Source organism: Vicugna pacos, chromosome 18, assembly GCF_048564905.1.
Source record: "Vicugna pacos chromosome 18, VicPac4, whole genome shotgun sequence".
Taxonomy (NCBI): domain Eukaryota; kingdom Metazoa; phylum Chordata; class Mammalia; order Artiodactyla; family Camelidae; genus Vicugna; species Vicugna pacos.
In genome coordinates this window covers 22232074-22251037 of record NC_133004.1, presented here as the reverse complement: position 1 = coordinate 22251037, position 18964 = coordinate 22232074, and the positions used below count along the sequence as shown (strand labels likewise).

The 18964-nt window shown below is 57.3% G+C and overlaps 2 protein-coding genes across 5 annotated transcripts in view; both read left to right on the top strand.

Moving 5' to 3' along the window:
* CORO7 (coronin 7) overlaps positions 1 to 10071 on the top strand; it is a 54677-nt gene extending 44606 nt beyond the window's left edge. For 2 of the 4 annotated variants that reach the window (XM_015239315.3, XM_072942591.1), the window contains 19 exons: positions 2199 to 2253; positions 2790 to 2847; positions 2926 to 3071; positions 3157 to 3249; positions 3395 to 3526; positions 3966 to 4092; positions 4457 to 4632; positions 5143 to 5251; positions 5361 to 5447; positions 5528 to 5670; positions 5744 to 5848; positions 5928 to 6013; positions 6748 to 6889; positions 6980 to 7069; positions 7666 to 7782; positions 8046 to 8181; positions 8588 to 8679; positions 9212 to 9298; positions 9846 to 10071. In XM_015239315.3, coding sequence (XP_015094801.1) covers positions 2199 to 2253; positions 2790 to 2847; positions 2926 to 3071; positions 3157 to 3249; positions 3395 to 3526; positions 3966 to 4092; positions 4457 to 4632; positions 5143 to 5251; positions 5361 to 5447; positions 5528 to 5670; positions 5744 to 5848; positions 5928 to 6013; positions 6748 to 6889; positions 6980 to 7069; positions 7666 to 7782; positions 8046 to 8181; positions 8588 to 8679; positions 9212 to 9298; positions 9846 to 9863 — 1999 coding nt within the window. In that variant the 3' untranslated portion in view covers positions 9864 to 10071. Of the gene's footprint in view, positions 1 to 1193; positions 1323 to 2198; positions 2254 to 2789; positions 2848 to 2925; positions 3072 to 3156; positions 3250 to 3394; positions 3527 to 3965; positions 4093 to 4456; positions 4633 to 5142; positions 5252 to 5360; positions 5448 to 5527; positions 5671 to 5743; positions 5849 to 5927; positions 6014 to 6747; positions 6890 to 6979; positions 7070 to 7665; positions 7783 to 8045; positions 8182 to 8587; positions 8680 to 9211; positions 9299 to 9418; positions 9550 to 9845 lie in introns of those variants that run through there. The other 2 variants (XM_072942589.1, XM_072942590.1) reach the window with 2 other exon arrangements.
* Positions 10072 to 11487: 1416 nt separating this feature from the next.
* On the top strand, positions 11488 to 18697 carry PAM16 (presequence translocase associated motor 16). The gene is made up of 5 exons (XM_006204321.4): positions 11488 to 11639; positions 16705 to 16789; positions 17543 to 17679; positions 18037 to 18102; positions 18540 to 18697. Exons 1-5 carry the CDS (start codon positions 11637 to 11639, stop codon positions 18624 to 18626), a joined length of 378 nt encoding a protein of 125 aa, XP_006204383.1. The 5' UTR covers positions 11488 to 11636; the 3' UTR covers positions 18627 to 18697.
* Positions 18698 to 18964: the final 267 nt, after the last annotated feature.

Genomic DNA, 18964 nt, shown 5'->3' with positions numbered 1-18964 from the left:
GTGGGCCAGCCAGCTAGGGCTGATGGGGCAGGGGTGCAGGGAGGCCAGGTCCAGCCTCTTCAGGAGGTTGGTTTAGAGCATGAGTGAGCCATCAATACCGTGATGAAACCCACAGGCCCATTCCCCAGTTCTTGCCAAGGCAGAAGCAGGGTAACAGGAGTTCCTTCCCAGCCCACTTGCTCTCAGACCCTTGTTTTCACTCTTCCTGCCTGTCTCCACATGGTGACCTCTACTCAGCACAAATCTGACCCTGTCTCTCTTCACCTAAGATGTGCGATTTTTTCATTGCTCATCCGATAGAGGAAGGCAGAACTCCCCTTCTGATATACTAGGCCCCATTTTGTGTGGCCTCTACTCACCCCATCCTGAGCCTCAGCCCCTTACCCTCACTGCCCAGGTCACCAGCCATGTCATCCACTCCTGTTCCTCCAGCAGGCGGTGTACACAGCGCCTTTGCACATGCTGCTGTTTTTGCCTGGAACACACTCCCCTTGACATGGTTTATTTCTCCTTAATCTTTGTGTCATAAGGAACACCCCTCCCCTGCGGCCAGCCAAAGTCAGTTTCTTCTGCCCCTTGCTATGTGTCCTCAGAGAACTTTTCCTTCATATGTTTATCTGTGGAATTGTCTCTTCCTCCCACACTAGGCCGTGAGCTTCTGAGAACAGAGGTGGGGTCTGTTCACTCATCTTTGGTCATACCTGCAGGTCTTGCTGAGGGCGGGGCACAGACCAGCTCACCAAAGGAATGAATGATTGTGGATGAAAGAGTGAGTGAGTGAAAGCCTGGTCAGAGCTGTGAAAGGACCTGCAACTGGCCCCACTGGATCCAGCGTCAGTGTGGGGGACACCTGGGGTCACAGGCCCACTTTGTACCCCTGCCTGTCCCCTCACCCATAGCAAGCAGTGGTCAGACCAGGTCAAGAGGGGCAGTTCTGAGCCCAGCTCATCCTACCGGGCCCCAGGTAATTAGAGGCTATGTTACTCACAGGTGACCGGCCCAGGGCACTCCAGGAAGCTGTGGAAACACCCGGGTCCCCACCCAGCTTCCCAGTCCACTCTGTGGCTCCCTTCCAGCAGGGTAGGGAGGGGAGGTGGGCAGCTAGCTGGGCAGGGGATGGGGTGGGCTGGGCCCTCTGTTGCCTGGAAGAGGGATGGAGGCAGCTGCCACAGCTGGGTCACTTCTGACCACAGGGACCACAGTGAGGACGGGGTTCTGTTTGAGGGTGAGTGTCAGCGTTGGAATGGGGTTCCTGGCCCACTGGTCCCCAGGGATGTAAGACCAAGACCAGAAGACCAGGAGCAGGAGACAAACAGATCAAGGCACGTGTCCAAGTTCTCCTGGGTGCCCCACTCCCCCCACCTCTGGGCCTGGAAGGCAGTACTTACAGGTCTGGGGGCTGCCAAGGGGCCCTGCTGGGCCTGGGAGGAGAAGGAGGAGTAAGTCCCTGGGCAGTGACTGGCTGTTGGCTGAGGCAGAAACCACAAAGCAACAGAGGCACTGGGGTCTTCCAGCCTGGGCTCTTGCTGCCAGCCTCCGCCCCTCCCCAGGGCCCCACCTCGGGAACAGGGGGTCAGAGAACCAACCTGGAGACCAGGCAAGCACAGCAGCAAAGGAGCCCAGGCTCCCGGCCCCTGACCCAGGCTGGGGCATGGGGCTCAAAGACAGCACTGAGGGGAGTTCTGAGCCTCATGTGCTGTCAAGACACAGGAGCAGGGTAACTGAGGAGACGGCCCCCAAGGGCGCCCGGGCTGACTGTGTTGGGTGGGGATGGAGGGAGTCCCCGGTTCCAGCACCCTGCTTGCCTTCCCGGGCCTGGTAGGCTGGCTGAGGAGGGACCAGGGACAGAGCATATGTGGGGGCTTCCTGGAGCTACTGAGTCTGGGGAGGAGATCAGGGCTAAGCTGCAGAAAGAGGGGGAGGCTTGGCTGTGCCCGGGGTCCTGCACTGTCCTGCAGTGAAGCAGCTGGGCAGACAGAGGACCCTGGGAAAGGAAGAGTGGGACGTGGGGTGTGCTCAGCATGTCAGTAGCACAGGGAGAAGGGATAGAGGGCTGTGGGGGACGAGGCTGCAGGCACCTGGAGGAGCCACGTCGCTCCTGGCCACTGCTGTGTCAGCCTGAGGCCCTATCTGGGGTCATGAGGCTCACAGCCCACAATGGCTGCCTTCATCCCACAACTGGCCCTCTTTCCCCCCAGGTCTCTGATGCCCCTACTGGACCTAGACTCCGGGCTCCTGGTCCTGGCAGGAGAGGTGAGCCCCTACACATGTAGTGTCCCCAGGGCTGGTGCCCTCATTTGCCAGACCGGACCCTGACCTCTGACCTGGCCAGCCAGCTAGGAAAGTGGGGCTTGCAGGTTGCTATCCAGCCCCCAAGAAGGAGGAGCTAGAACAGGGTTGCTTGGGCTCCACCATCATCAGGGGCTCCTGATGTCAAAGGCATGTGGGCCTCTAAGTCTCCATCCATGCAGTCAGGGTGAACGTAACTCTGTAGAACGTCAGCTTCCTGAGAACAAGGCTGAGAACAGAGCAGAGTTTGCACACAAAAGGCACTTTGTAATACTAAATATATACCCCTGGTGCTCACTCTGTGCACAGTGATGATGAACTGGAGGGGCAGAGTCAGCCAAGGGCTCAGCTCAGTGCCCAGCACACGTCAGCACCCAACTGATGTCTGCCATGGCTCTGTGCCTCTGTCCTTGGGGAGGGAGGGGCAGCTGGAGCTAGAGCTGGGCAGCCCAGGCCACCAGCACGGTCAGTCAGGAGCACGTTTTTTGGGCTTGTTTCAGGGCGAGAGTCAGCTGTACTGCTACGAGGTGGCCGCCCAGCAGCCGGCACTGATCCCAGGTAAGTCCTGCTTTTCCGCCCCGTTGCCCCCTCCACTCCCACACCCACCCTGACTGTCCTCCACGGTGTCCCCAACAGTTACCCAGTGCCTCCTGGAGAGCGCACTGCGAGGGGCAGCCCTTGTGCCCCGGCGGGCACTGGCTGTCATGGGCTGCGAGGTGCTCCGAGTCCTGCAGCTGAGTGACACGGCCATCGTGCCCATCAGCTACCACGTGCCCCGCAAGGTAAGGGGTCCTGGGCGAGGGGCTGCGAGGGCCTGGAGGGCCTGGAGGACCCGACCTCACCAGCCATGTGCCTGTTTTCCCCTAGGCTGTGGAGTTCCACGAGGACCTGTTCCCGGACACTGCAGGCTGTGTGCCTGCCTCCGACCCCCATGCCTGGTGGGCTGGGGACAACCAGCAGGTAGGACCAAGGCCTGGCTGACCACTCCCAGCCTCCACCACCGGCAGCACCGCATGCAGTCCAGTTGTGTGCCAACTCAGCTGCCGCATGTCCCCCATCCCCACCCCCCACTCCACCTGCCTTAACTGCTGGCCTCTCCTCACAGGTGCAGAGGGTCAGTCTCCACCCAGCCCGCCGGCCCCACCCCAGCTTCACTTCCTGCCTGGTGCCCCCTGCAGAGCCCACCCCTGATGCAGCCCAGCCTGCAGAGACGCCTGTGGGTGACTCGGACCCCAGCGTGAGTGCCAGCGTGGCCCCCCCAGCCTCCCCATTGTGGGGACCCCAAGTTAGGGCAGGAGTGTGTGGCCTGCTCAATGGTTTCCAGAAACACAAGAAGCATGAGTGAAGAAACTCAGTGTTCTCTAAATTGAGCAGACAGTTAGAAAGGGAGACTATTACATGAAAATCTAGATTTCTAGCTTCCCTTGAAAAATTGTAATCGCTCTGAGCCCAACCTCCCACAAAATCAGAAGCCAGCAGCTGTCACCTGCTGTCCCCTATACTGAAGCTCAGCTGCCCTCTATGTTACCACTGGCCTGTCGGCCTCTGCAACTGCGTCCCCACCCCACGTCCCACAATGGGGCTTCATGCCTGGCCCAATGTCCCAAAGCAGTGGCTCCAGCACCCCCTTTTCTCTTTGGCCAACCACCCCCAACCTCAAAGGTGCTTCTCCACAGGAGGGCTTCTCCTCCCCGCCCAGCTCGCTGACCTCACCCCCCACGCCCTCCAGCCTGGGGCCCTCGCTCTCCAGCACCAGCGGCATTGGCACTAGCCCCAGCCAGAGGTCCCTGCAGAGCCTGCTGGGTAAGCGCATGGTGGGGGACTAACCCCCTGCCACAGAAGCCCCGTTGGTCCCCACCCCAGCCAGCTTCCTCTGTACTGCAGTCCTGCCTCCCCTCCTGGAGGAGCCACTTCCTTGTGAGATAAGGTGAGTCTCCTCTGTAAAAAGATGGCCTAGACATTCTGAGATACCTCCAGTCTCGTTCCCAGGCACCATTCTGGGCGAGTTGTTTTGGCTGGACCAGCAGACGCCCGGGCACACATCCTGCACGATCCTTTCCAGGGAGGAACAGGCAGCCCAGACACAGGGTCCTCCTGCAGGACAGCCCAGGGTAGGCAGGTAGGGCATTCTCACCTCACATGGCCTTGTGTCCCTACTGCCTGCCAGGCCCCAGTTCCAAGTTCCGGCATGCTCAGGGCACTGTCCTGCACCGAGACAGCCACATCACCAACCTCAAGGGGCTCAACCTCACCACGCCTGGCGAGAGCGACGGCTTCTGTGCCAACCGGCTGCGTGTGGCTGTGCCCCTGCTCAGCAGCGGAGGACAGGTGGCCGTGCTCGAGGTGAGGGCCCCCCTCCATATCCCTGCAGGATGCTGAGGGCATCAGGGCCCCCAACAGCTCACATTCTCAAAGCACAAACTGCTTGCCCAGCAACCCCCTCATCCTTCCAGCTGCCCCATGCGGGGTGGGTGTGTGTGTGTGCATGCGTGTGTGCGCCACTCTTATCCCCATTTTACAGATGGGAGCAGTGAGGCACAGAGAGGCTCAGTAACTTAACAGGTCACATGCTGAGTAGGTGGTGGAGCTGGGATTTGAACCCAGGCCACCTGAACCCCAAGCTTGAGCTCTTCCCACCACTCCATGCTGCCCCCCTCACTTTCTGGGGGCCTCACAGTTGGCAATTGGGGCTCAGAGCACGAGGTAGCCGAGGCAGAGAGCTTGGGCCACCCAGTAGTGCGTCATTGGCTGCATAGGGCATGGGCCCAGTCATGCTGCTTACCCTGCAGCCCCTGGGGACCGGGCTCTTCTGCCTGTTTTTGATGGGCCTCGGGGTGGGGACACCTCCTACAGCTGCGGAAGCCTGGCCGTCTGCCGGACACAGCACTGCCCACGCTGCAGAATGGTGCAGCCGTGTCTGATCTGGCCTGGGACCCTTTTGACCCCCATCGCCTTGCCGTGGGTAAGGAAGCTGGGCGCTAGGCTTGAGGGAGGGTCCCGGGATCCTGAGTGGGGGCCAGGGAAGCCTAGGGGCCTTGGGTCCAGCAGTGATGAGCCTGCGCTTTCTGCAGCCGGGGAGGACGCCAGGATCCGGCTGTGGCGGGTGCCCCTAGAGGGCCTGAAGGAGGTGCTCACCATGCCTGAGGCTGTGCTCACAGGTTAGGTGGGCCCAGGTGGTGGCCAAGGGGTGGGCAGTGGCTCCTGAGGGGCTCAGCGTCACCCCATGCCTCACCCCCAGGCCACACAGAGAAGATCTATTCTCTGCGCTTTCACCCGCTGGCAGCTGACGTGCTGGCCTCCTCTTCCTATGACCTCACTGTTCGGATCTGGGACCTTCAGGCTGGAGCCGAGCGGCTGAGACTACAGGGCCACAGGGATCAGGTAGAACAGCTTTAGGGGCAGCCCACCAGGCACGGGGCTATAGGCTGCTTCTCACGTCCCCACCTGCCTCCAGATCTTTGGCCTGGCCTGGAGTCCCAATGGGCAGCAGCTGGCCACTGTCTGCAAGGATGGGCACTTGCGGATCTACGAGCCCCGGAGTGGCCCTGAGCCTCTGCAGGTGAGCAGGGTGGGCTGGGGATGGCCCTCAGACCTGGCGGGCGGCTCAGGGTTGGGCCTCATGTGCTGTATCCCGACAGGAAGGCCCAGGGCCCGAGGGGGCCCGTGGAGCCCGCATTGTCTGGGTGTGTGATGGTCACTGTCTCCTGGTGTCTGGCTTTGACAGGTGAGGACTTGGGGACCACCATTCCCATCCCCGGACTTGAGTAGCCACCTGTGTCCCCTCCCCCACATATACATACACCTGTCAGGCATGCAGAAGCTGTCCCCACCCCTCACTTGGATGGGTGGGTGGGTGCATGGATAGGTGGGTACGAGGGAGGGAGATGGGGAGGAATGCGTCAGCTGGGAGCCCAGTGGGATGAGAGCCATGCCTGCTGCAAGAAGCCCATGCCTGGTGGGGACCAGGTGAAACACACAAAACACAGAACCAAGCCTACTGGAGAGGTCTAATTGATGGACATCTGGGGCTCTGGAAGAAGGATCAGGGAGGCCGCCCAAGAAAAGTGTCATCTGAGCTGAGTCACAAAGGGGCTAGTAACCAGAGATGTGGGGGAGAGGGCGTTCAACTCTGGGTGGAATGACTCCAAGCCTGGCTGGAGTGCAGGGTGTGGAGCAGAAGGTGGGGAGTAAAGACCAGACTTAGCCGTAGTGGCCACAGGGCAGGTGCTGGGGCCAGGAGTGAGAAGGCAGAGGTCAGGGAAGAGGCAGGGCAGCAAGTGATGAGGAGGTTGCATTAGGCCAGGGCGGTGGTTCTGAGGCTGGGTCAGGAAGGAGGGTGGGCAGAGGCCTCTCCCACCTGGCGGCCCTCAGGCCCCTGCCCCACAAGATCAGGGTTCTTGCCCTGCTCTAAGGACCTGCTTCTGCCCGCCTTCCCCCCTCTCCCCTCCACCCCCGTAGTCGAAGTGAGCGTCAGCTACTCCTGTATTCGGCTGAGGCTCTGGCCGGTGGTCCCTTGGCAGTGCTGGGGCTGGATGTGGCTCCCTCGACCCTGCTGCCCTGCTACGACCCGGATACCAGCCTGGTGCTGCTCACAGGCAAGGTGGGTCGGGGTGCACAGGCAGGGGTGTTGGGCAAGTGAGGTTGGGGAGAGGAGCTAGAGCTGGCTACCTCACTGTTGCCATCCCCCCAGGGTGACACCCGCGTGTTCCTGTATGAGCTGCTACCCGAGGCTCCCTTCTTCCTGGAGTGCAACAGCTTCACGTCTCCCGACCCCCATAAGGTGAGCTCCCTGGTCCGCCTTCCCTTGGTGAGACCACGGGCTCCTCGCCCTCTCATGGCCATGTGGGGAAGTGCAGGGGCCTGTGGGGTCAGCCGGTCCCTGGGCTGAGGTGTGCCCAGCAGCCCGCGGGAACTGGTTGTTAAACTCAACCATCATTAAAAATTAAACTATGAAAAGGTTAGGTTTTATGAACCTGCAAATAAGTTACATTAAAGACCAAGCCAATAGATACTTAATTTATCACTTCCTAATTATTTTACTTAATTTTACTATTGTCTGTACTGTTGAGGTTATTTACATGTGCGGGCAGAAATACCATATGGCGGGCTGCTACTGCATGTCTCTTCCCAAATCTGCATTCACCTGGTCACGCTGGTGTGAAATTGACAACGGTGGGAGTTTTCATACCATGGAAATAGGCAAATGCTCCAAGTCAGGATGTTTTTCTCAAAGCTGGTGGTTAAACATCACACCACTGTCCAGGGATAGGCCCTGGTCTGGTGGTCCTAAGTGAGGGGTCCTGGCACCCTGGGGGCCCGGGTGCCCAGCGTGAGCTCTGGACTCCAGCCCCAGCTCAGACTCCCCTGCTACCCCAGGGCTTCATCCTTCTGCCCAAGACAGAGTGCGAAGTACAGGAAGTGGAGTTTGCCCGATGCCTGCGACTTCGCCAGACCTCCCTGGAGCCTGTTGCCTTCCGGCTGCCCCGAGTCAGGGTGAGGCTGGGGCCCCAGCACACCAACACCCAGCCCCATTCCCGGCCCCTGTCAGGGGCTTTGGAGCCTGACTTACCTTGTCACCAAACTGCCCTGCTCACTGCTCTTTGGGTCACCTGTCCTCCTTACTCTGCTGACATTCTGAAACACAAGGAAGCCCCAGATGGGGTCTGGGGTCTTGCCATGCCCCCCCTCCCTATGGATGCCTCTGCCCTGGGTCTCTGGTTGGTTCCTCAGGGCAGCCCCTTCCTCCCTCTCTGCAGAAAGAATTCTTCCAGGATGACGTGTTCCCAGACACAGCCGTGAGCTGGGAGCCGGTGCTCAGTGCTGAGGCCTGGCTGGGAGGTGCTAACGGGCAGCCCCGGCTTCTCAGCCTGCAGCCGCCAAGCATGACTCCAGGTAGGATGGGGTGGGTGTGGCCAATTATGAAGCAGGGGAGTGGGCAGGGGGTAGAGAAAGGGGCAGAAGGCCCAAGTCTGACCCTCCTTTCCTGCTGGCACACAGAAACCTCTAGTGCTCCCAGGGATGAGATGGCTGCACTCTGGGCTCAGTCTGAGGCCCTGGAGTTCAGGGCCCAGGCTCTGTCTTTCCATTACAAGCCCCCAACCGCAACACATATGCACAAGTGCACACTCACACAGCCTGGTGCCCAGGACAGGCCTTGTGAACCAAGGGTGGAGTGGTGTTAATGCCACCTCTAGAGTCTCTGCCACAGAATCCCCTAGGGGCTAGTACCAAAGGGTTGGGCTAGGAGCCCCCCTCACAGGGACTCTGATGCTTGGCGCTTGTTCCTGTCCCGCTGCAGTGAGCCAGGCCCCGCGTGAAGCTCCTGCCCGGCGGGCCCCACCCTCAGCACTCTACTTAGAGGAGAAGTCGGACCAGCAGAAGAAGGAAGAGGTAGGTGTGGGAGAGGGCTAGCTGCTGGGGACACGGGGTCCTGGCTGCACCTGGTGATTGCCCTTCAGTTCTCTAGTCCAACCCAGATTGGGACAGGAGCTGGTGTCACCCACCTCTCAGTTAGACAGCTTAATGGGGAGACATTCCAAAGCCCTGAGCTGACTACAGCTACCCCCAGGACACAGGGCTTGGGAAGCCAGACAAAGGCAGAGAGGGACCCCAACCTGGCCTGGCCCAACCCAACCAGATCCAAGTGCGCTTGGGATCCTGGTGCATATTTGAGCCTCTGAAGCAATATGCAGAGACAGCTGCCCTGTGACTCTGATGCTCCATGTTCCAGTCTCTCTGTCTCTGGCTCCCCCATCTCTGTTGAGATGTCTTTTGTAACAAAAACCATCAACTTTGTTGGGGCTCTTCCACAACCTTTAACCTTGTTCCACATTCTTGAACCCTGTGGTTCAAACCGGGATCTGACATTCTTGGGGTCGCAAGTCTTCTTTCCTTCCGACTTCTTCCCTGCCCACTCTCCCAGCTGCTGAGTGCCATGGTGGCGAAGCTGGGGAACCGGGAGGACCCTCTCCCACAGGATTCCTTCGAAGGTGTGGACGAGGATGAGTGGGTGAGTGCCCAAGTGGGCCGCAGCATCCCATCCATCCCTCCCTCACTCACCTCTGCAGCATGCACCACCCCTTCCCCAGGCCCTCTCAGCTCCCTCCCACATCTTGGTTTATCTCCCCAGGACTAGCCTGCCCACCAGCCACCTCTAGCCTCACCTGCTGCCACCTCCTAGAACCACCTGGTGCCCCTTGTACACCTCACGTCTCACCTTCAAACTGGAAGATGCCTCTTGGCCCTGGCACACCTCATCCTGGAAGCCCTGGCTTCATTTGGGTCTTGGGCACCTCCATGGCCTCTGGGCTGGGCCCTGCTGCAACTCCCATGGATTGTCCGCATCTTTGCTTTTTCTGGGACTGACTGCTTCTCCGCTGCCTGCTAGCATGTGGAGCCAGGGGCGTATGGGTGCGGATGGGGGCTTAGTGGCATGTCCCTGGGCAGGCGCTGGGCTCTCTGTCCCCTCACTCTGACCTGGGCTGGTCCCAGCTTGAGCTGGCTTCGCCCAGCACCTTCAAATATTACATGCCGTCTCATCTTGCCTGCTGTTCCAGTTCCGGTCAAGGGCTTAGGGGGCTGGCCCCCCGCCAGGCCGCTTGGAGCAGCACCAGCCTCAGGGGCCTGGGACCAGTCACTCTGCTCCCCAAGCTTGAAGCCAGGAGGAATATAGGCATCACAGGAGTGATAGCCCAATTGGCAGGGTGGTGTGAGCCCTGCAGGGACCACCAGCCTGCATGTGCCCTTGATGTTTTCAGCAATTAAACTTTTCTAAGCTGGCCACCTCTTGTGCTGTTGTAGTCTCTGGGCTGGCTGGAAGGGGAAGAGGACAGGAGTATGGGTGAGGGTGGTTTGGCCCTGGGCTCCCCTTTGTCCCAGGCCTCATCACTTTGCTCCTGCTGGGAGTTCATTCATTCATCCAACACATTCGTATCCAGCAGGGCTCTGGATGGTAGCTACTGTAATTAACAAGACTTCTCAAGGCGCTGAGTATAGTCTTACAATGCAGTGGGGAGCCAGACCGTGTGCAAATAAGCAAATAGTGTGAGGTGAGCTGTAAAGTAGATAAATTGCGTGAAAGGGCAACTGGGATGTGGGGGGAAACAGTAGTCAGGGTCTGAGAACCAACATTTAAGCTGAGAGCTACGACCTGAAGGCCACGAAGCCATGGAGAGACCCCTGAGAACACCTAAGACAAAAGGAAGGATAGCCTGGGCGCTGAGGGAAGGAAGAATTTGGAGTTGAAGGAAAGGAAAGAAGGCCAGTGATCCAGAGCATAGTACGAGGCAGCCCGACTTTCATTAATTTAACAAATGTTTGTTGAGTGCCTTCTGTACCAGCCACTCTTCCAGGTGCTGATGTCCAGGAATGGAGAAGAGGTGAAAGTCCTGCCCACCAGGAATCCACATTCTAGTAGGAAGGAAGATATAATAAACATAAAAATGAATGAATGATATAATGTAGAATATGATAAGAGCTTTAGAAAAAAAATTAGGAGGGATCAAGAATAGAGGTTTAAACCACGAAAGGCCATCTATAGTATGATTCCCATTTCTGTGAACATCCAGAGCAGACAAATCCAGAGACAGGAGGCCAGTTGGTTGCCAGGGGCTGGGGGTGGAGGAAATGGGCATGGAATTTGTTTTAGGGGGGACGAAGATGTTCTGGAACTAGTGATGGTTGCACAACTATGAATACACTAAAAAGCACTGAACTGTGTGCATTTCAAAAGTGAATTGTATGGTGTGTGAATTCTCTCTCAATAAAGCTGGTATTAGAAAAGCAAAGAAATGGAGCGTTGGTGGGTCAGGGTGGGCCTCCCTGAGAAGGTGACATTTGAACAAAGACTTGGCGGAGGGAGAGAGCCCTCCTTTCCAGACAGAAGGAAGCTGGACTGAAACCTATTTTGAAATTTTCTGTTTTCTTAAATATTTGTGAGAGTTTGGCACCTTACTTCTTACGTTTGTGAGGTGTTGTATGTTTATTGCATATCTTTTAGTCCCAAATATTTTGGCAAAATGAAGAGAATTCTCTGCCCTACCTGTGATCGAGGTTATCTTGCAGCTCCTAGCGCCCCAGGAAAAGCATTGTGACCGCCCATCACCAGCTCCCCTCGGTCTTCGAGCGCCGGAGGCTGACAGGCCCCGCCTCCGGAGGCCACGCCCCAACACCGCCCAGGCCCCATATTTCACCGCCCACACCCCGCCCTCCATGGTTGAGGCAACGCGCATGCCCTGCGCACGCGCTTTTTGCAGCCTTCCTTGACCTCTGACCCACCGGCAGGCCTTGAGTCGGGGCTGCTGGACCAGGAAGCCGGAGCCCGGGCCCCCAGAGGCAGAACGGCCGCCATGGTGAGGCCCGAGTGAGGGAGGGGACGGGGGCCGTTTCGGGACGGGGGCGAGGAGTTCCGGCCAGGCTGCGGGAGCTGTGCGCCCTCTGCTCGCCTGGCGGGAAATGGGGACCGAGGCGGGCGCTGGCGGCCGCGGGGTCAGGGAGAGCTATCTGGCTGGAAGGCAGGGCGGGCCTGGCAGGCCGGAAAATGCGCAGCAGGTGATGTGGCCGTGTGCTCCAGACACGTGCGAGCAGCCCAAGGTGGAGGCTAGTCCGGCCCGCGAGCCCCTGCTCTGTCCCAGACCATTTGGTGATTTATGGTGTCACCCATTACTGTCCCCATTTAAAAGCTGGTGAAACGGGCTCCGGGACTTTCACAGGAAAGTGGCAGAACTGGGACTTGAACCAGGCCCCGCGACACCGAAAACTGAGCGTTCCTGGGGTACCATTGGTGCCCAGAGCCAGCCCACAGATCTGGGCCACACTGGCTGGGTCAGGTCACCTGGGGACCTTTAAAAGTGCAGGGTCCTGAGCTCTATGGCTGGAGGTTCTCTCTCTTTGTGTAAGTTCCCCAAGTGATTTGGGACAGCTGGTTTGGGCAGCCACTTCTTAACTGATAGTGATGAGGTGAGAACTTACAAAATGCCAGGCCCTGAGCTGAGGCTTTTGTAGATTCCTGTTTAATTCTGATGATGTCAGTGCTTTCATTGTCCCCATTTTACAGATAAGCAACCCGAAGCTCAGAGCATCTGACTCCTCCAGGGTCGCTCATCCCATTTTGAGCCCAGCTCCTTCTGTGTCCTGAGACTACTTACTTAGCACCACATTGTTCCTGCCTTGAAATAGTCGCTGCCATTTTCTCAGGACCCTCCCTGATGTGGGTCTTTCACACACATTCACACGTTGTGTAACGCAGAGTCACCCCTGAGGGCTGAGTAAAATGTGGCTCTGGAGGAGTTTGTACCTTTAAGGAGAAAGACTAGTCTTTAAAATAGGACAGTGTGACAGTGTATTAATAGGACAAGAAAGAGTGCTATGGGAGGGTAAAAGTGGGAGGAGCCTGGGAAGATTTCACTCGGGAAGGGGGTGACATGAGCTAAGTCTTGAAGGATGTTGGTCTTTGACCGAGTATCAGAGTAGGAAGGACAAGGGTCAGGGTTAGTGGGTATGGAGTTTTTTGGAAGGATAATGAAAATGTTCTGGAATTACTGATAGTCATTACACAGCTCTGTGAATATTCTAAAGCACTGGATTGTTCACCTGAGAAAAGTGACCTGTATGGTGTATGAATTCAGAACTACAGGACTTTGGGGTAAAGAAGGAGTGCTGATCTGGGAGTTGATGGTGTGGCTGCATGACTTGTGAAGAGTGGTGAGGGGAGAGGAAGCTGAAGTCATTTGTAGCCAGACAGCTTGCGATGATGAGCTGGGGGGAGCGCGGACTTCACTGGTGGTGGCTGTGGCATTGGTGGAGAATTGTGTGTGTTGTGGGGGATGGCCAGAGCCCTCCTTCAGCAGAGGGAGTGGGAGGCACTTGGAAACCTCGTCAGACCTTGTCCCCTTCATTCAAACGTGTATTGGGCACCTGCTGTGCTAGCCACTGGTCCCTGGGTATATCATGGCACATGTGACAGTTGTGGTCCTAACCTCCCTTCTGCCTAGTTATGATGCCAGCAGCTGTTTTCAGGGGCCCTGGGTGGAAAGAGCCCCCTTTCTGTCTCCATGCGTCCTTGAGAAGGGGTTGAGTCAGTGGCCATGACTCTGAGCTCAAGGAACTGTGCCTCGAAGGGAACGTTGCACATCTGTCTGTCCAAAGCCAGGCTCCCTTCCTGATGCACTTGATGTGGGATAAACTGCATTCCTGAGTGCTTCCCAACCTCCCCTCACCCCCACTGCCTGTGGTCCTTTGCCCCAGCTGCAGGGCTTTGGTCCTGCTTTGGGCCACACTGCTCCCCAGACAGGAAAGCATGTGCCGTCCTCAGTGTCCAAGTCCTGTGGCTCTGACCTCTGCTCCTTGACCATCCGCTTGGCCTGAATTGGATGCCCTGTCAGCCAGTTGCTCTTGCCAAGGGTCTTCAAGCCCAAGTGTCAGTCAGTGGGCTGTGGGGTGTTTTAGGGCTTTCTGGGAGAGGCCTCAGCTGGTGGCTGTCTTCATCTCCTGTGGTAGCTGCAGCTGGCAGAACTGTGCCCCTCTGAATCATCAGCTCTGAGCACAGCAGACCCACAGCTGGCACTCAGCAGGCATCTGGGTGTTGAGTAGGTGGGTGAGAGACTTGGCTGCGCCTCTGATCTCCACACCATTCAGCACCAGGCAGGATCTGGTCTGGAAGCAGAGCAGCTGTTGAGCTGCTCTGGACCTGCCACTATCAGTCTGTCCACTTAGTTTAATTTGCCTTGCCTTCTGAGTCCTCGCAGCCCTCCTGTGAGGAGGGTATTATTCTGAAGAAAACTGAAGATCAGAGAAGTTGAGTGATCTGCCCAGGGCCACACAGCTGGCAAGAAGCGAAGCTAGGATCCAGGTTATATCAGCCTGACTAAAGCAGCCTTCTCACTCCTCGCCCACACGGCCTCTATCTAGCTCCTTGGGAATGTAGCCCAGTGTTGTGATTCCTCAGCCTCTCCCCTGAGGAGTCAGAGGACCTATCAAATGAGCAGCTGTGTTGGGAGCAGCTTTGTTCCTCCATGATGCCTGGCCATTGCCGGCTTTGTGAAAAACAGAGCAGTTGTAAATGAAAACCAACATTTATTAAGCACCTATTGTTTCATCATGCTCTGTGTCTGACACTTTAAAAGCATTATCTCATTTAATACCTGTGGCAGCCCTATTGTTGGGCCCATTTTACAGGAGAGGAAACTGAGGCTCGGGGAAACTGAGAGCTTGTCCAGGGCGCACAGCTAGGATTTGCACACGGATGATCTCAAAGTTTGCCTGTGTACCCACTACATCACTGCCTCCCCCAAGAGATGCCTTCCAGGGACCCTTGGTGGCTGCAGTGGGCCAACAGACAGCTCCCTTGGATGGCTGGGGTAGTCTCTGAAGCGTTGCAGGATAGCCTAGCCTGCCCCGCAGCCATGGAGCTCTGGCAGCAGGAACCACAGGCTGTTGTGCAGGGGGTGTTGAGGGAGCTGTCCAATGACAGCTTCTGCTCCTGGTGTTCATTATGTAGCAACAGTCACGCCTGAGTACAAGGCATTGTGTGACGATGGGGCTCCGCACAGGTGTTGCAGCAGAAGGAGGTGCTCTGAGGCCTGACAGGAGGTCCAGAACGAGGGAACCCTTGGAGTCACCTGCTGGCCAGTCAGACTGTCTGTCCCTCAGGAGGACCAGCTGTCCATCTCAGAGCCTCCTGTCCCACTTGGGAGAGGCTTTAGGCAAGGAGGGGGTTTGGGGGGAAGAAGCCAGGTGAGACTTCCAATGTGCAAAGGATCCTCATTTGTCTACACCACAGCCCACCTGGCTGCGGCCCCGCCCCTCCCTCTGATCTCTGGAGAGTCTTCACAGAAAGCAGCTTTGCTTTCTGTTGTGAAATACAAGGCTTATGAAATCTAAGCCCACTTCCCATGTATTAATTCCCACTAATGGCACAGAACCACATCCTGCCCTGCCCATTAGAGAGGCCAGAAAGGCCAGGTCTGGAGTCTGGATTCCACTGGAATCTGATGAGTCCCTCTTCAGCCTCAGGATTGGGTTCTGATCCTTGTCATGTTCAGTCGCCCTCCCTGCAGACCCTGGGATCCTGTGTGAGGCGGGCAGCCTGGGGGTGCCATGGCTGATAGCACTGGCTGTGGGTTTTCTGCCCACCTTCTCCCAGGTTCTAGCTGTGTGTCCTCAGGTTGGTCACTAAACTCCTCTGTGTTTCAGTGTCGAGTTGTTGGGATTAAAGTGCACAATGAATAGAGTATGTTTGGCACAGCACTTGGTACCTTGGCTAAATCAGTACTTGTTGACGGATAGGAAATCTTAACTATAAAAGAGTATGAAGAAGAAGGGAAACCACCTAGATGTGCCACGTGAGCAGTGGTGACCTGCAGTGAGCGCTCTCCCAGTGTCCTTTCTGCGCACATTTCACACACACGTGCTGTCTGTTTGTAATACTTGTAATCTTTGATCGCTGTAAGATCTGTATGTCTCCCATGTCAGCCGCCTCCCTCGTCTTACCTCTTACTATTTACAAGTCCCTGGGCTCCTGGCTGCTCCCAGGCATCCCTTACACTCTCCCCCAGTTTGGACTCACCCTTGTCCCTCTGCCTAGGAAGTGCCTGTATTCCCGTCATAATTCCACCTGCCCAGGAGAAGTGCTGTTGCCTCCCAGAGTCTCCATCTTGTTCCTGGGGTGTCCCTCTGTTGCCTTTCCGCGCCTCTGGTCACACCTGATGAGATGCCCCACTTTCCTCCCTGGTGCATTGGGTCATGTAGTCTTGGGGTAGAAGACCCTGTGCTGTGCTGTGGTGGAGGACTTCCCACAGAGCTGGGTCCTGTGTATCTTCGTGGTCCCAGTGCCAACTCTCAGGAAGCCTCTGAGTGAAGGAGTGAGCTGGTAACAGGGGAGGGACCTGGTCTCCCTCATCACTTGGTCCCTGCCGAGTTTGTCTAAATGCCTGCCTAGTGGGCTTTGCTCCTTGAAGACGGTGGTTGTTTTACTCTTGTTGTGTTGAATAGAATGGATTTGAATAGTGTTGGGAGTGTTAGAATGGCACTGCCTTTCTCCACCAGTAAAGTGAAGGCCAGACCAGCCAAGCTCCGACGCACAGGCATTGGCCTGCAGTGGCAAGGTGAGTGGTGAGTCTGGGGCCAGCCCCAAGTTCTGGCTCCCGGGCCACTTTGCCTTGGCTCCTGTCCACCTCTTCTGAAGGCCGAGGGAGAGTCCCATCTGCTTCCTGGGACTCTCAGGTTTACCCCTAGCCTGCTGTCCTGTGAGCCACCCAGAGCAGCAGCTTATCGGAGTGCTTTGGAGAAAGTGGCCTATGGTCTGAGTTTCCTTCCCTCAGCTCTTCAGAAGCCTGGCCACTCAGCCACCATGTCCAGGGTCCATCTCTGGGGGCCCTGAGAATGCGGCCTGCTAACAGGTGCCTGCTCTGCCCACAGGCCAAGTACCTGGCCCAGATCATTGTGATGGGCATGCAGGTGGTGGGCAGGGCCTTCGCTCGGGCCCTGCGGCAGGAGTTTGCAGGTAAGTGTGGACCCTGATTCCTTGGGCTGGGAGCTCCTGCCTGGGTCAGATTTTCCCCGTAGCTATAGGCCCTTTATACTGGGCCGGCTGTGAATGCAGGGACCCTCTAGGGTGGGGTTCAGGCAGCTTGCGGGGCCTGGGGCACTTCCTATTGGGGGCAGTACTGGACTTTGGGACCTTCCCATGAAAGGGAGACCTGGTGGAGCATTTAGCCAGGAGTCGGCACACTGGTCACCTGTTCTTGTAAATAAAGTTTTATTGGAACACAGACACACCCTCCAGCTGCTTTCAAGGCAGAGTTCAGTAATTGCAACACAGACTAATTGGCCAGCAAAGCTAAAATACTGATTTATTCTTTGACCCTTTAAGAAAAGTGTACTGGCTCCTGAATCTAAGATTGTTGAAAGGGAAGAGGTCATCTGAGGCAGCCTCCCTGGTGGCTTAGGCAACCGTAGGGCAGCTGGGGCTCAACAGCTATGCCACCCCTCCCATGATGTCACTCTGCTCCCCAACTTACTATACGCCCAGGATGAGGGGGCACAGGAGAGACGAGGGCAGGATCATCCTGTGGTCTGATGCTGGGTGTGACCAGACCCTGCCCCTGCCCTCCAGGAGGCGGAAAATCTGTCCTCACTTCACCACCCCCAACCTCGTACCCTAACAGTCCACTCCTGGAGAGGAGATGCCCCCTTGAAAGGCCCGGGGGAGCTCCAGGCTACTGAGGGCTGAGTGCTCACCCATATGTCCCCATAGCCAGCCGGGCAGCAGCTGATGCCCGAGGCCGCGCCGGACACCAGTCTGCAGCTGCCTCCAACCTCTCGGGCCTCAGCCTCCAGGAAGCACAGCAGATTCTCAACGTCTCCAAGCTGAGCCCTGAGGAGATCCAGAAGGTGAGACCTCCAGGCCAGCTCTGAGACAGGGAGAACAGAGAGAGGGGTGGGGAGGAGGGGAGGAGGCTGTCTGAAGGGCCAGCAGTGCAGGCTCTGCTGCAGCCAGCTGGGACTTGAACTTGCGGAGCCACTGTCACTTGGTGTTTAAGCCCAAGGCAGCAGTGGCAGAGATGGGGAGCCCCTCCCTCAGTGGGCACCTGTCCCCTTCTCTGTCCTTAGCCATCGCAGCAGCTTCCTGTGTTGTAGCGGGGCAGGGAGGTTGAGCCCTTTTGCTTTCCTCCTTTCTCATCTCCTAGCTTCCCCTGCCTCTGTAACCCAGAGACTGCACACCCTCTCACCGTCTCCCCTCCTCTGCAGAACTACGAACACCTGTTCAAGGTGAACGATAAATCCGTGGGTGGCTCCTTCTACCTACAGTCAAAGGTGAGTGCTGGGAGAAGGGCCTCTTCTCATGGTTGGGGACCCTCATTTCTAGGCAGTTCAGAGCTTGGCAGGGAGAGAGGTGTTCCAGGCTCAGGGAGGCCCCCCTAAACTGCTAGTCCCTCAGGCTGCCTGCTCCACAGGGCTTTGTTGGCCAGAGCCCTGTGTCATCCTGGACTGTGGTCCTCCCAGCAGCCGTGGCTTTGAAGGAACAGGACCACTAGCTGGTGGGGTGCTAGAACCAGCTCAGCTCCCTGGTGTCACTATGCCCTGGGTGCTGTCTCCCTGGAGAGGAGGCCCCTAGAACCCCCTCTCTGTTTATATTCCACTCAAGCTGTTACCTCTGACCTGCCCACTACTCTCCAGGGACTCCCAGCCGGAGCTGGACCTGGGAAGGGAAGGGGCCACCCTCCCTAACTTACTTGTGACTCCCTCCCCAGGTGGTCCGAGCGAAGGAGCGCCTTGATGAGGAACTCAGGATCCAGGCCCAGGAGGACAGAGAGAAAGAGCAGCCGCCCAAAACGTGACCACTCGGCTTCTCCCACCCACCCCGCCACTGCCTCTAATTTATAGCTCGATAATAAATGTCTTTTCCGCATTTCTTGAGTGCACACATCCAGATTCCAGAAGGCAGGCTGCTCTTCCATTCAGTTGTGGGGCTGTGTGTGCAGGGGAGGGGGAGGCAGTGATGTCCACCTCCCTGTTATTGAACCTTTGACACCCAGCGAAGCCAGGGTGGGCGAAGTTGGTGAAAAGCTGGCCAGCCTGTTCCTGCTGATCTGAGGAGAGCTGGCTGCATTCTGTCACATACAGACGCAGTCACTCCTGCTGTCACAGCGCCAGGGCCAGGCCCTCCCTCAGCATC

Bases quoted from the DNA above. Each gene is read 5' to 3' on its own strand.
- PAM16 (XM_006204321.4), top strand. The intron at 16,790-17,542 runs GTAAGTGTGGAC...ATGTCCCCATAG, and splicing joins CCTGCGGCAGGAGTTTGCAG to CCAGCCGGGCAGCAGCTGAT. The intron at 17,680-18,036 runs GTGAGACCTCCA...CCTCCTCTGCAG, and splicing joins GCCCTGAGGAGATCCAGAAG to AACTACGAACACCTGTTCAA.